At 32.8% G+C, this 16,677-nt stretch overlaps 2 protein-coding genes across 3 annotated transcripts in view; both read right to left on the reverse strand.

The window, feature by feature from the left end:
• LOC145191148 (UDP-glucose:glycoprotein glucosyltransferase 1-like) overlaps positions 1-16,677 on the reverse strand; it is a 421,900-nt gene that overhangs the window by 111,086 nt on the left and 294,137 nt on the right. The gene's annotated exons all lie outside the window — the stretch shown is intronic.
• LOC145191634 (large ribosomal subunit protein eL33-like) lies at positions 1,784-3,999 on the reverse strand. 2 transcript variants are annotated; one of them, XM_080068778.2, is made up of 4 exons: positions 3,922-3,999; positions 3,293-3,319; positions 2,889-3,189; positions 1,784-1,829 (listed from the first exon to the last, which is right to left on the reverse strand). In XM_080068778.2, the coding sequence occupies exons 2-4, from the start codon at positions 3,307-3,309 to the stop codon at positions 1,806-1,808; spliced, it is 342 nt and encodes a 113-aa protein (XP_079924904.2). In that variant the 5' UTR covers positions 3,310-3,319; positions 3,922-3,999; the 3' UTR covers positions 1,784-1,805. The 2 variants fall into 2 exon arrangements, with proteins under 2 accessions (XP_079924904.2, XP_079924905.2); XM_080068779.2 differs by having other exon boundaries at positions 3,845-3,957.

The following is a 16,677-nucleotide window of genomic DNA, read 5'->3' on the forward strand; positions in this document are numbered from 1 at the left end:
GTCATGTGATGAATATTAAATGTTTTTCTAGGACATAAAATTGCCTAAAATGACCAACTAGTGCAAGAACCTAGAAAATGATGGTTCATGTTCATTTAGTCTTTTTAAAGCTGGAAAATAATAAAGCTTTTCAAAAAATTTCAGTGCTTTTGCGCGATCATGTGTACACGATGCCTTAGGTTAGTGTAAATCATTTATGCTGTGGATTTAGAAACCATCAAAATTATTACTTTTTACGTGCCTATCGGAAATTATAGCTATTAAAAAGTTCCCTAAAAATTTTTTAGACGGGGGTGGGCTCCTCCGTTGGTTCTGCATGTTACTTCTTTCAAGTTTATTTACACGAGCGGGCACAGTATTAAAACGAAAAAAAAGTTCTATATCAGATCTGTTTTATTACTTGAATGTTTTAGATGAGATTTTTGAGCGCTGATATTTAATGAGGTTGCTTTACCAAAGTCTGTTTTTTTTTTCGGAGAAGTTTAGATAAGGCTGAAGTATCTTGGTTGTACAAGTTGAAGCTTAAAATAAAAAAACCTGGAGGGTCTTCTGGTAGAACAATAGATTTCCCAGGACAAATTCTGCTTCGTAGAATACTCAGGCTAATTTAGAAGATGTTGTAGTTTTGTGGAGTTCCGACTTAGAGGTGTCTGTTAGGGCTGTAAATCCTGGCTCGTGTTCGTGAACGGCTCGACAAGAGCTCGTTCATGTTCGGCTCGAATGGTAAACGAGCCGGGCTTGAACAAAAAACTAGGCTAGTTTATTAAACGAGCCGAGCTTGAACATCATAGGCTCGATTAAAGCTCGAATATGATATCTCCTTTCAAATTCCAATTATTTTTTATATTTAATTATCTAGATTCATTCTCATGCAAGTTTGTTGTAAAATTTCAGATTTTCAACGCACTTTTGAGGTTCAACTTCAAGAGAATTAGAGGAAGGCTTTTTATCTTGTTTCATCCAATGCAATGAGAGCAAGACTTATATTTGTGGAAATGTAATTTGAACTGTTAGAGTGCAGTGTTTAATAGGAATTATTATGTTTGAACTATTAGATTTGTGGGATCTTATTTGATTGTTGTTTATTTACATGTTTAATAGACTATAGGATTGTTTGTTGATTTGGACTTGCATTATTTACAGACGAGCCTTTAACGAACAATTTTTTTTTACTAAACGAGCTTTAAACTAACAGGTTACTATAATTATTTCGAGCTTTAAACCAGTCGAGCTCGAGCAACGCGTAAAACGAGCCGAGCCCAAACAATACTATTCCTTAACGAGCCGAGCTCGAACAAAGAATGTCATGTTCGAAACGAGCTCGAGCCGAGCCCTGGCAAGCTTGGCTCGATTTACAGGCCTAGTGTCTGTATTTCGGTCTAAGAAAACGTGCTTCTGAGGAGCCTAGTTACTTGAGATAGAATGATTAGGTGTACTTAATAGCGAGAGTAAATTAATTTGCAATTTTTCAAGTCCTAAACCATCAAACCGCTAAAGTAAGATTCGCTGTCTTGTAATAACTCCCCTATTTTTACCGTTATATATGGGATTTTTTCAAATATATATACTTGATGTAAAAATTAGCCCACGTTTCGAGTTAATTTAAACAGACATGTTTGCTTATAGAACTTATCAACTGTAAAAGTTTAATTTGATTTTAAATTTAGTAAATTAATTATGGAGTATAGATTAATCTGTTACTTTAAAATTACAGTACAAAATAAGGTAGAGTAATGATTTTATACTTTTATATGTAGGTCTGCCTTAAGGAATCAAAGAAACATTTATTTTGATGATTTCTTTTATTAAACTCTGGAAGGATACAGCATCTAAAAAGAAAATGATAGAATTTATGAGTTAACAATGTTAATGATATCTTTATATGAAGATAATTACAGAGCTAAATTTATTGTTCAAAAATACTTAAAGCTCATTGAATGGTATTAAAACTTTGATGAGTTCAAGTATTATCATCAAATAGAAATCTTTTTTATTTAATAGTACTTTAAGTCTCTGAAACGGAGCATAATTTGGACAACAATTTCCTCTCTATAGGTTTCAAAAGAAAACAATTGATGCACAAACTAGAATTAAGTTAGAAAATAAAAGAAACAAACTCAGCTCAGAGAAAAATATATTGTTCACATTCTATACTTCGAACGGGTAAACGTTAAAACATCACTGCTGAGTTTTTATTCCACTTAAATTACAGCAACAAAAAAACTTAAAGAATCAGTTCAGTAAAAAAGTAAATGTTCTCATATATATTCGAACGGGTAAACGATTAAAAACATCACTACTGATTGGCAGGCACAAAAGTATAAAACATGCAAAAAAAAAAAAAAAAAAAAAAAAAACAGTTCAGAAATTATAGTGTTTACATGATTTTTCAATCGGGTAAATGGTTAAAACATCAGTGTCAAGTTAAAAGTTTTTATCTAAAATAAACTAAATAACAAACCATGAAGAAAGAACTTTTGTAAAAACAATAGTTAGGCATATAAACTTCAGCTCAGTAAAAAAAATATGATGTTCACATGTCATAATTCGAACGGGTAAACGGTTAAAACATCATTGCTGAGTTCAAATAACCTTTAAACTTAACTAGAACACTCTGAATGTGTTCACTAGTTGTTGTTGTTTTTTAAATTACTAGGCAAAACTTTTAACTTGAGCATCAGTCTTTAAAAAGAACAATATCATAAAACGATTAATTTTTCAAATAACTTAAATGGAGGTCATAAAAACAGCAACTTATCTCAGACAGCGAGTCTGTTTTAATCATGAATTTAATAAATTTCTTTGACATCATTGATAAGTTAAAAAATTGGAAAACAATCAAATCACTTTGCATAAATACTTAAAAATACAGGAAAACATAAACATACCACTTTCACAGACCCACCCATGGCTTTAGGGGGGAGATTATGTCGAAACTTTGTCCTGACAACACCTCTTGCACCATGTGGACGTGTAACTTTACCCCATATCACTCGTATTCTGCTAGATTTCTTCTGACCTTTGGCAACTGATTTTTTTGCAACTCTGTATACATAAGCAACACGTTTTCCAAGATAAAATTCAGTATCTTTCTTAGAATTCACACCTTCAATTCTGACTAGTGATGTGTTTTCATTTTGGTTACGAAGACCTCGTTGATAACCAAGGAAAATTCCTTTACTGTATAGCCTGAAATTAAACAGCTGTAATACAAAATCAAAACTTCTAGGTGAAATTGAACTAAATTTAAAAGAAGCAATAGTAAGTTTTCTTATGAGATAAATATTCTTACCGTACAGGTTGAGACATGACTGAGTCTCTAAAATTAAAAATTCCAACATTTCATTCAAAATGATAACAGAACATTTTAACTCATATCAAAAAATATATATGTATATATAGACATGCGTATATATTTGTACAATATATGCATATAGGATAAGTTCAAGGGTTAGAGCTTTATTTGAATAAGTTAGAATGAGACAACATAACCTTTTACTTATAATTGTTAGATGCATTTATACTATCTTTGATTTAAAAAAATATTAAGTGTTAACATGGAGTTGATTGTATTTAGGGTTTTAAACTGTAACATACAACTAAGAAGCCATCTTTACACTTAACAAAAAAAACACGATCATCAATTAGATATAAACAACTTCAAATTAATTTCCTTATAGTCTAAGAAGTTAAAGACTTTAAATAAACAAGACGGATTGAAAATAAAATGTCCTTGTGTATTGAATAAAGTACTATGACTAACACCAATAAAATATAATTTGAATACTGGGTAAGTACAAATTCAGATTAAAGTATAACTCATTCTTAACATAAAGTTACGTACATAACTCAGATTATTAACCATCGTCTACTTTTATGGTATCATTAAACAGATACTACAGGATTAAATATACCATTTACCTTCAAGGACAGATAATGCCCAATCGAAAAAAGGAAGACTCTTGTAATTGCGGACCAGTTGGAGTTTCTTAACATAATATTTTACAGATCGGAATAAAGCGAAGTAGATCTTTTGGTTGATAAAGATAAGATTAGGGTTTCCGTTTCAACAAATGTCGAACCATTAATGTCAGTTGAATAAAAACGCTAAAGAACAAACTTATTTACATTCCTTGCTATAAAAAAATTCTATCCACAGTTTTGTTTGATAAATAAGAAAAAATACTTTAAGATTTTTTTGTACATGGATTTCCCAAAGTAAAATTAAATGAGAAACAGTAAAGATACCGATATAATTTGTTTTTCTTATTTCATTATCATGATCACCATCATGATGATCATCGTCATGGTCATCATCATCATCATCATCATCATCATCATCATCATCATCATCATCATCATCATCATCATCATCATCATCATCATCATCATCATCATCATCATTATCATCATCATCATCATCATCATCATCATCATCAATATTACATTATACCTAGTTGAACATAGCTGCAACTTTAGCTAAGTGTTCTATCGTTGCTATAATCTTCCTCCAGACATCAGTATTTAGTTGTTTATGAGTAGAATTTACATATTGATATGTTAGTTATAAAAATATGAATTCCTCTGCTGCCAGAATGAGCTCGTGAACCACACCTTATTGATTGTATTTATGTTTAAGTATTACAAAGATGATTGTAAATTTGTTAAGTGGTTTATACATTAGTGTATAAAAGATGCATTTCCAAATGCATCTTTTATATCCTATTTAGTTTATGATTGGTAAAATTATAAACTACTTAGTTTATGATTGGTAAAATCATAAACTATTTAGTTTATGATTGGTAAAATTTAGTAAACCTTGGCTTTTTTTTAAATGCTATTTCTAAGTTGTAGAGCTGCTCCTATATTAGAGACATTTATTACAGTATTTCTAGAAACTAGTCGCGGAGATTCCGTTTTTATGTTGATTTCATTGTCTTTGAATGTAGATACATTTAAATTAAAGTGCATTTGAATTTTATTGGGCTAAAAGACAATTTTACTATTTGTATTTTGGATTTAAAAAAAAAATTTTTTTCATTAAATTTAAATTACTAAATGAACATACAAATTTTATAACAAATAAATAAACTTTATTGCAAAATAAGCAAATGTTTAAATTATAATTTTTTTAATGAATTTTAATAATAACTTTTAAAATTTATCTTCTGCTGACTTTTTAGATTCGTTTTAAATATTTCTGATTATTTTTTTCTCTTGAAGGTAGTGATTTGGACTTTTATTGTCAATGGAATAATTACGGGACACTTAAAACTACGAGGTAAAAATGGCACACAGAAAAAAAAATCAGAAGTCAAAAGTAACAATATAAACTAACTACTTTCTATGACAATTTGGGATAAATTTTAGATTCACATATTACAATTATTTGTACAGTTACTGGTTTTTATTTTTTTTGTCGAAAAAAGCAAGAAGACTATTTTTCTCAATTAGAATTCTTTTTTATTTGATTGGTACAAAGAATTTTTAAATTCATTGATTCTTTGGAAACTGTTAAACAAACATACAAATTTACCTTTGCATTTTTCTGTACAAAACTCAAAAACTCAGTAAGAGTTAAGTTTCGATAAAAGTTATTCGTTGGAGTAAAAGATTACAAAGCATAAAAGTCATATAAAGTCACAATAGAAATTGCTTTCTACAAGAATATATTATTTTGTAAAGCTTCAGAGGCATACAATATGCCCAAAACAGCTCTTCACAAGCGTGTGCACAACATTGTCCCATCACAAGGTAGAGGTACAGAAACCGTGCTGAGTAATCGTGCGTTTGACTTTATTCTAGCTTCAGTAGTATCAGTTTAGCCAATGGAGGTTCGGCAGAACGTTCACAGATGTCATCGCAATAGTTGAAAGTTATTTGGTACTTACAAATTAAAGCCATCTATTTTCATTAAGCGGTATATCAGGATGAAAATGGTATTAAAGTTTCATTACTATAGAGTAATAAATTAAGCGTCAGAGTAGCACACAGACTTTTGTCTCCAAGGGCTTCTTCTGGTATTGAAGACAAAATAGCAAGTTATTTAACAAACTTCAAAAACAAATTTTTCTGAAAAATTACTTAAAAAATATTTTATTGTAAAAAAAGATAAAGAAAATATTTTTATACTAATTTTCATATTTTAACACCATTTTGTACTGGCTCCAGATTTAGTTGTGGGAAAGCCATGATTTCACCTGACAATTTAAGAGCATCATTAATATTCAACCTTCAGCTTTGTCATAGTTTTGCTGAATATAGAGTCATCTATCAACCTAGACAAGCCGGATTTTTTTTTTTTTTTTTTGAAGGATACAATGTTTCCCCTTCGAAGGAAATAATGAAGCGAGAATGAATTGCAAGGGTAATGCAATTTCTGCAAGCAATCTAAGCTTCACCTCTTTTGCCTTTCACCAGTTTAGGATGTTACTGTAACAATTAGCTTTTGGCAATTTTGTTAATGTCTTGTTCATCCCACTCAGTCTTATAATGATTTCCTCATAAATCAGTGTTGCTCTCTTGCTCCAGATTCCTGTGAGAGAACAAATGGAATGAATGGGTACTCACCTTCATTTCCATTCAACGGGACATGGGCTCGATGAGATGAAAAGGTTTAACTACTTTTATGAATGCGTAGTTGTGCTTTAAAATAAAGATATGGAGATAAAGATAGTTAAATTTAAAAAAAACTTAAAAAAATTTAGTTTTTTTAAGCAACAACAAATATCCACATTAATGTTATTTACTGACGAGATTTTACCGGTTATGACGTCATATTAATATTTTTCTTTTTTCAAAGAAAAAAATCTTCTTTTTTTGCAAAGAATTTTTTTGAACAATTAAATATATAAAAAATTTTAAAAAAGATCCACTTTTATGAACAAACAAAAAAACGTTTAGATTTCCCCTTTTAATCATGGAAAATTAAATTTAGCATTTTGTAAACAATTGTATATCAACACTACCGTCCAATAGTTATTCCCATGACACTACTTTTCAAAGTTTTCAATTTTTATTTAAAAATGAGGAAAAAAAGCTATAAAAATAAAATCACTTGAAATATATGCTCTATGACTATTAGTTAAAGTTACAAGTTTGAAAATTCTTTTTTTCTAAATTACTCTTCTTTGTATAAAATAAAAAATAAAATAATTCTTTTTTGTGTAAAATGAAAATTGTTGACTCGCATGAAATCGCATTAAAATAGCTGTTTCTAGATATCTGTGATATGTTGTTTTGAAAGTAAACAAAATTTAATGACATTTCTTTTAAGATTATAGCATTTAGAAAGATCAGTTATGATTTTGTCAGAAAATGATTGTTGAAAATGTTGTTGTTGATTGTTCATCGGAATAGAAACTTAATTTGACTGTTGCTGCTCAAAGGGCTAACAAAAAAGCATCCAAAATCTGTCCTTTTTAAGATTCTCTTACTGATTAACGGAACCATACATTTTAAAGAATCAAAGTCTGAGTCTCCGAGACCAAATATTTTTAAACTTAAAAATTTATTAAGGCTGTAGTAGTAAAAATGTAGCATGTAAAGCTAAACTTCCTTCTACAGTGACACGAATCACGAAATTATCACAAAAAAAAAACCTTTTCTTTTTTTTAAAAAAAAAAAACAGATTTTCTTGCTTTAGTTGCAAATAACTTCCTGTTTATATTAATCCATAAAAAAAGGAGAAAAAAATTACATATTCAGTAAAAAATGAACATAGTTTAAAAAATTTAGACAACCTAGTTTACTTTGCATAAAATTGCACATATTTGTTGCGTTAGTTCGCTAACTCACCAGCTAATTTAGCTTTTTGCGCATGGCCGCTAAATCGTATTATATAAAGCTTAGCAATATGCACAGGCTCTCTGTCTCTCTTTCTCTCTCTCTCTTCGATACACTCGGTGCGATTCAAGTCTTTGTAAACGGTTATCCTGTAGAAATATATGTAAAGAATCTTGTCATATTATTTAATCTAGAATTGAAGTACAAGGGACGTCAGCTATTTGAGAACATATTTTTAATATTTTATGAATGATAAAAAGTCAAACAGAAAATATTTTTAATCAAAATCAGTTATATAAATAGTATAAGATAAACTATTGTTTAATAATTTTATTCAAAGAAATCCCCCTCTACTTCAATAACAGCTTTGATTCGAGACCTAAACCGACTGCAAGCGCGCTTGAGATGGTCCTCATCTATGTTGTCTATTACTCGGACAATGGATTCTTTCGGAGAATCTTTGGAATTGTAGGGATGTTAATTAAAATCTCTCTCAACGACTCCCAGTACATAGTAATCCAACGGATTCTGGTCTGGAGTGTTTGTAGGTCACAAGTTTGGAATGATGTGATCATAAAAATGGTCCGCCAACCATTCCTGAGTATTTTGAGCCTTATGTGTTGGTGCAGAGTCTTGTTGAAAAATGTAGGGCCTTTCATTTCTTACTCTATCGATCCGAGGCTTAACAACAGTACCCAAGACTTCAATGTAGTAAAGCAGCAGAAGTGACTCTTAGTCCTTGCGGAAAGAAGTGTGGTGACATCACACGTCCTTCGTTGCTAACAACCCCCAAAACCATAACAGTTGCAGGAAATTTTCTGTGCATGACTGTTGGAACTTTGCAAGGGTCATCACACAGCCATTTCCATCTGTCATTTCTTCTGTTTACTTTTTGATCTTGATCAAAGTTTTTCTCATCTGAAAAAAACTAAAGCATGCCTTGCTTAGCAGGATGCTTCAGTTTGTTTAACAGGTGTTCTAGTCGTGTCCGACCGTTGCTCGTGATTTTTACGTTTAACAGCTTGATTACAATCACCATCATTTTCTTCTAACTCCTTGAGAACTTTAAAAACAAAAGATCGGGCGACTTTAAGAACTTATGCGATTTGTAAATTGCTATGCTCTAATGCTACAATTACAGCATGTCTTTTAATTTCTTATGTTAGTTTATTATCTGTCATTTTTAATTATCTGCGAAAAATAAAAAAAATTAATATAACATAAAGAAATGATGACATTACGCGATGTTCTCAAATAGCTGATGTACCCTGTAAATAAGCGTAATTCTATAATGTTCTTTATACACCAAGTACTGGAAGATACACGAAAAAAATTCAAATGACAGCTTAATCATAGTTGAGATATTACATACCAATATTTAGTAGGAGATGAAGTATTAATTGATTAAAATTTAACTAATTAATTAATGCCGTTGATGGGATACAGAGATCGTCGAATATGCGGAAAATTTGGCTCTGTTTTTTATGTTTATTCAACAGAAAATTTTCGAAAATTTTGTTTGTTTTTTGGAAATCTCTAGCATTTTAAAATGGTGCTATGATAACAAGTCTCAGCATAAGCATGGAATGTCTTGTAATAAAACTTCATGGCAACTTTACTTAGCAATAGCTTTAGAATTAACAATTTATAAAGTAGCATCCCTACTTGTAGCCCTATATAAGTGCTAATTCTTGCCAAGTTGTAGCCTTGTACACAGAGTAATAGCCTTAGTCTTAGTTACAGCTGTAGCTTGAGTTTTACATGATTTGTTGATGTTATCTCAAGCTAACAACAACAAAAGTTGATAGTAAAAAAAAAATTTGCAATTGTAAAAATTGGCAGTTGTAAGTATGCATGTTCAAATAATTGGTATGTTTAACCTTATCATATAAGTTCGACATCCCCAAACTAGTGACAACCTCAGCTTGAATGGTTGCTCCTAATGTTACGTAGACTATAAAAGATTTGTGACATTAAATCAGATTAAACCTAAATTACGCTTTGAATTGCACCCAACTGTTGCTAAGAGCTTTTGTTTTAGGAAAATCAATGTAAATAATTTTCCGCTTCTTTTTTTCTCTATATACAACAAGCCGCAAATTAAGAACATGAAAAGTTGTTAAAACATACTTAATAGATGGCTATCTTTCAGGACTTGTGTATTTTCCTTTAAACCAATCAAAAATATTCTATGCTATTTGCTTGTCGTAGACGAATTTTGCTAAACAGAAAAATGTTAAACTTTTGTAGTTAGCCATTTACGGTGATTTTAACTATATGTTTTGACTTCCAAGTTTACCTCAATATCTTAACTTAAGTTAAACTTCGCCAAATTTTGAATACTTTATTGCACAAATAAAAAATTATAGAAAGAACCACTGTTGAATCTTGTTTGTTGCTTCAGGGAAAAGTCGCCCAAAAAGAAGCTTTTCATTATTCAGAACCAATGCTTTTCTTTTTCCAACTTCTGTCCACAGCCTTCTTGGATGAAGAGCTAATAATAAAAGACATGAATTACTTTTTAAAAGACTTTATTGAACTCATATAGGGAAATATTAAGAATGAAATTTAAAAGAGATTTAGATTTATACATTAAGACATTTTAGAAATTAAACTTAAAATATAATTTAAAAATATTTTAACGAACTGTATGAAGTCAAAAATAGTTTGGTGCAAAAAAATTTTATTCATAAATTTATTCCTCAACACTTCAGTTCACAGATTTCTAAAGATTTTTAATATGATATCTATGCCTACACCGTTTTTAGAGTTTTGTATAGGAACACTTTTTGAAAATAGTTATATTTGAGATTTGACACTGAATTTCGGACTGCAGTTATTCAATATCTCAAACTCTAATGGGACCGGGGGAAAAGTTTGAGAAAGGGTTTGAAAATAAGGAGAATCACCTGACTTTCGCCAAAAGCCAAAAAACCAATAAAAAGCCACTACAATTTTCAGAAAAATTTTTAACCTGGCATTGCTTCAAATTATATCTTTTTCATCTTTATTAGATATTCAAATTTTAGTGTTTAGGATCATTTTTTATTACCGTATAGTGGGCTGTATAGCGAAGCAATTTGCAGCATTTCAAAAGCATCTTCAAATAGTACATCAGATGGGTGTGGCGGGCCTTCATTATCTATATCTTTGTTAACGCTATTCTTAGCTTCATCATCATCTTCAAATATAGGATCTAAAATCTGAGCTACGATTTCAACGTCAGTAGTTAGTGAACAGTTACTACATTCCAATCTAAACCAATGAACGACTCTTCTGTGAGCTCTTCTGGTAATACTTGCAAACGCTCAAGCTCTTCTATCAATGATCTGTACGAATTATTATCAGCTTCTGCCACCTGCTGGCTTGATTCGCTGATACCAGATTTTTTAAAACGGTTGACAATAGTCTCCTATGACACAGCGTTCCAAGAAGAAACAAGATCTTCAATTGCTTGAAGGAAAAGAAATTTTCGTCAGGGGTTTGTTTCTGTGAAGAACCTTGCTACACAGGCGCAGAGGTTTTTGGCAGTAATGAGATTTAAGGTTGCATATTATGCTTTGATCCGTGGGCCGAGTGCGGATGGGAGTGGGTAAATGTCAGGTTGATGTTGCTTTGACTTTCGATGTGTGGGTGGGTAGGACATTTACCCTTCAGGAGCACTACTTTTCTGTCCATGAAAAAAAGAGTAAATCATCTTTACCCATTCGATAAATAGGTTTCCGTGTGTGTTAGAGAGTTATTTGATAAACTTAATGCATCATGAGGTTTTAGATTTGCCGATAACAAGCAGGCGCGGATCTAATGGGTGGCCATTGTGGCAATGGTTACATAGTTTAAATTTAATGGCAGCCACCATAGTTTTCGGTTTTTTTTTCTTACGGAATATCCCTAAAAATTTTAATTTGTCTGCCGTAATTTACGGATTTTGGCTATAGAGATTCCTGCCATGGCCAAAACGGTTCTTATTATACGTTACCGATGTTTTATTCAATCAATAAATGCCGCGATAAAATATTAAAACATCGATCTTTTATCAAAATTTCAACCGTGAAAATAAAATTTGGCCACACAGTTACGAACTCCTGGATCCGCGCCTGACAAGTATAGGTAATCTTTCTCTGATTATATTTCCTGCTGCCATACCTGCTAATCTGAGCTTACTACTTTTACCCCCGGAACATTACTCTCGTGATAAATGGTACTGTGATAATAGCTGATCGTTATGAAACTTTATTATTACGTTTATAAAATTCTTGTCATTAAAGTTAATTGATGTAAGTTATGAGTCAAGTAATACGCTATTTTTATAGTTGTCGTATTTACATTTTATGACTTGACTAATAACTTAGTCAAGTCGTACGCTATTTTTGTACATAATTACACCCTCGAGAATTTTTTGTTTCTGTATAAAAGTTGTAAAAGAATTGAATAAAAAACAGTAGAAAATAAAAGTAAACAAAGTTGTTGTATTTACAAGCTATTTCGGCAGTATGGCATCCATGGCAAAAATGATTGGAAAATTTGATGGATCTGGAGATGTTGTAGTGTGGTTGAAAAAGATCAAGCTGGTGGGAGAGCTGCAAAAGTTGGGCGATCTTTCATTGATCATTCCGTTGTTTCTTGAAGGCAGTGCGTTCGCATTATATGAGCAACTTGGGGAGAGCCAAAAAACTTCCGCTAAGGACATTGAAAAAGCCCTACTAGATGCATTTGCAGTTGATGGTTTCCAAGCTTACGAGCAGTTCAGAGATCGGAGATGGAATGACGGTGAATCTGTCGATGTGTATTTGGCCAGTTTGCGTCAACTTATGAATTTGGCCGATATTGAAAGCGAAGAATTATTGCTAAGAGCGTTCATAACTGGATTGCCGGGTGAAATTTCGAAGCAGCTACGAGCACAAGTGAAAATATTTGGGATCAGTTTACAGGATGCATTGAACCATGCAAGAGTACTCATGACGGAAAAAACAAAAGAAGAGTATGTTTCAACAACTATCTCTGAGTTCCATAAAAATGTTAAGAAACCATCCGCTACTGATGTTATCTGCTACAACTGTGGCAAATCTGGACATGTTGCTCGAATCTGTTTTTCGAAGAAACAAAATGTCAGTGATGGGATAAAATGTTTCAGGTGTGGAAAATCTGGACACATTGCAAGATTTTGTTTGTTGCATCAGGGAAACTCAAATGGGGAATCGCCAGCGCCAGCTGTTTCCCTAAACAACTAACGGCGCTTCCAATATGCACTGTGCAGGTGAACACCTTTGCTGGGAAAGCACTGGTCGACACTGGATGTACCCGAACTATTATCTCAAACAACATGGCTCGGAAAGCTGGTGTTCGTATTAGAAGACATGATATAATGGTGTTGGCTGTTAATGGAGAAGTTGTGAAAACGGAGGGAGAAGCTACAGTAACATTAATCATTGAAGGAAAAAAGCTCAAAGCATTTGTAATGATTCTAAAAAGTGTTGTCAACGGTATTGATGCTATTATTGGTATGGATGTCATTAATCGCTGTGGAGGAGTGCACTTGTACAATGGAAAAATTGAATTTGGTTTTGTTTCAATTTATACAGAGAAACAAATTGTTGGTATAAATGACAAGGATTTTGATGCTTACTTTGATGGTACAAAGTGGACTGCTAAATATAAATGGAAACAAGGTCAACCACAACTAAGAAATTCTGTCGCGCAGTACAAGGTAAAACCCCAGTTGATACCTCAATTTAATAATGAGATGGACTTATGGGTGAAAAATGGTTGGTTGAAACCATGCAACAAAGAAGAAAAAAGTACAGAAGGGATTGTCCCGTTAATGGCTGTTGAGCAGGAAAATAAAGGAAAGGTACGACCTGTTCTGGACTTTCGCGAATTGAATCAGTACGCTAATTCGCATAATGCCACAAGTGATGCATGTGATGAAAAAGTTAGAAAATGGAGAACTCTTGGTGACAAATTTGCAACACTCGATCTTAGATGCGCGTATATGCAAGTACACATCGATCCGAGTTTGTGGGAGCATCAGAGGGTAATCTACAAAGAAGAAAAATACTATCTTACACGTCTTGGTTTTGGGTTAAATTCTGCTCCAAAAATAATGTCTTCAATCTTAGGCAGCGTGTTGAATCTAGATGCAGATATTAGTGAAGCAACTGACCACTACATTGACGATATAATTGTTAATTTGGAAAAAACATCAGTTGAAAAGGTCGTAAATCATTTGGCGCGTTATGGATTGGTAACCAAAGAGCCAGAGCAATGTGATACTGCACGAGTATTGGGTTTGCAACTATTTAGAAATGAAAAAAAGGAGCTTTGTTGGAAACGAGGAAACACCATTCCAAAGTCACAAGATATCAAAACTGAAAAAGTAACACGACGGAAACTTTTTTCGATATGTGGACACTTGTTAGGTCACTATCCTGTTGGAGGTTGGCTCAGAATTGCCTGCAGTTTTATAAAACGACATAGTCAAGGAGATGCTTGGGATGATCTAATCGGAGATCAAGCTCAGTCATGGTTGATTGAAATATTGCGCCGATTGGAAGTTAGCGATTCTGTGAGAGGAAAATGGAATGCTGAAGGAATTCAAAATGGAGCGACATTGTGGTGTGATGCAAGCAGCATGGCAATGGGGGTTGCTATAGAATACAATGGCGTAATAATTGAGGATGCAGCCTGGCTTCGAAGTATAAATGATGTCATGCATATTAATATTGCTGAATTAGATGCTGTGGTGCGTGGGATAAACCTAGCTGCTAAGTGGCATATAAAGAATTTGTCAGTATTCACTGATTCAGTAACAGTTCATGGATGGTTAAAAAGTATGCTGACTGAAAGTCATAGGGTTCGATCAAATGGATTATCAGAAATGCTTATTAAAAGAAGACTTTCTCTATTGCAAGACTTAATAAAAGAATATAATATAAACATCACATTGAAATGGGTTCCGTCCTCCAAAAACAAAGCTGACGTGTTGACAAGAGTTCCAAAAACTTGGATAAATGAACTTTCAAAAAAAAATACTAAAGAACTAGCTGGGGTAAGTATTGCTGAGGAAATTCGTAATTGTCACTCAAAGCATCATTTTGGCGTTAATCGGACAATGTTTACAGTGCAACGAAGACTTCCGCACGTATTAAGAAAAGACGTTGAAGAATGTGTTCGCAATTGTTGCCAATGTAATTCAATTGATCCAGCACCAGTAAAATGGGAAAATGGAGTGCTAGATGTACCAGACACATGGTATAGAATTGCTTGTGATGTGACTCACTATAAAGGGTCGCCATATTTAACAATGATTGACTGTGGACCAAGTCGGTTTGCAGTTTGGAGAAAGTTGCCGTGCGAAGATACCAAAAGTGTAGTAAATCAATTGGAATCCGTATTTAGGGAGCATGGCCCACCGCAAGAACTGTTGATGGATAATGGAGCGGTGTTTAAATCCAAAGAATTTTCAAACATATGTGAAAAATGGTGTGTAAAAAGGAAGTATAGATGCGCATATAGACCTTCAGGGAATGGGATAGTGGAGCGTAACCACCGCACAGTAAAACGAACAGCTGCGAGGGCACAAATATGTCCGTTACTAGCGGTATTTTGGTACAATGCAACACCAACGGTGGGAACAAATGAGAAATCTGCACCTGCTTCTCAGAAAAATATGTACGTCTGGCGTCTACCAATTCAAGAGGAGAAAAACACTGAAACTCAGGAAAGATCACAACGAGTTATGGAAACTTATGGAATTGGAGAAAAAGTTTACGTTCGCCCTGCTGATGCAAAGTGCACTTCAGTTTGGAAAATTGGTACTGTAACTGACATACTCACAAACACAAATATTGAAATTGATGGTGTACCAAGACATGTGCGAGATGTGAGAATAGCTCCTGCCTCAAATGTTTCAAACGCTTCAAGAGAAACTATTATCAGTGAAAAGATCGACAGCGATGAAAGTGATTTTGAAGATTTAGACATTTTTGCTGCACAAGAGGAAGAAACCGAAGAAACAGTTGTTGACGATGAGGAGGAAGCTGGTGGCAGAGAAATCGTCGAAAATTTATTACCAGCGATCAGACGATCAACCAGAGAAAGGACAAAGCCGACATATTTAAATGACTATGTTACTTAAGAACTTTAGTTCTTGGGGTGATGTGATAATAGCTGATCGTTATGAAACTTTATTATTACGTTTATAAAATTCTTGTCATTAAAGTTAATTGATGTAAGTTATGAGTCAAGTCATACGCTATTTTTATAGTTGTCGTATTTACATTTTATGACTTGACTAATAACTTAGTCAAGTCGTACGCTATTTTTGTACATAATTACGCCCTCGAGAATTTTTTGTTTCTGTATAAAAGTTGTAAAAGAATTGAATAAAAAACAGTAGAAAATAAAAGTAAACAAAGTTGTTGTATTTACAGGTACTATTTACTTGGGAGACACTTGTAAAATAGCCCAGACTCATCAGTACTGAAAATGTATTCAAGTTTGTGATTTGAGAGCAATGTTGGGAGTGCGGTTTCATTCCATGGGGCGGTCATACTAATCGTCACAGAGGTACTTTCGTTAGAGATGGTTTTTAAGCTGATGCCATTCCTGTAAATAAGAACAGAAAATCGAGTTTTAACTTAAATCATACGATGGAAAATTTCATAGCTGGTGCATACATATTTTTTTAAATTTAAATATAACAAGATTTTATAAAATAGAACAGACCTTTATTTCAACAATCTGATGCTTCAAACTCCGATTCTCTCAATCCGTCTGTGAATTTCAGTCCTTTTTCTGTCAGCATGATGCCATCGATTGATAATTATACCCTTGTCCTTTTTTGAAATTACCAATACGAAGTTTCTTCCGTTTAAACTTTGTTTCAATTTT

Source organism: Hydra viridissima, unplaced genomic scaffold (genome assembly GCF_058129835.1).
Source record: "Hydra viridissima isolate aposymbiotic clone 2 unplaced genomic scaffold, HvirCarnegie_v1 scaffold_11, whole genome shotgun sequence".
NCBI lineage: Eukaryota > Metazoa > Cnidaria > Hydrozoa > Anthoathecata > Hydridae > Hydra > Hydra viridissima.

Excerpts from the sequence above, each read along its gene's own strand:
- LOC145191634 (XM_080068778.2), bottom strand. Across the intron at positions 1,830-2,888 it reads TGGGTGGGTCTGTGAAAGTG|ATGCTGTATCCTTCCAGAGT; the intron begins GTATGTTTATGT and ends TTTTCTTTTTAG.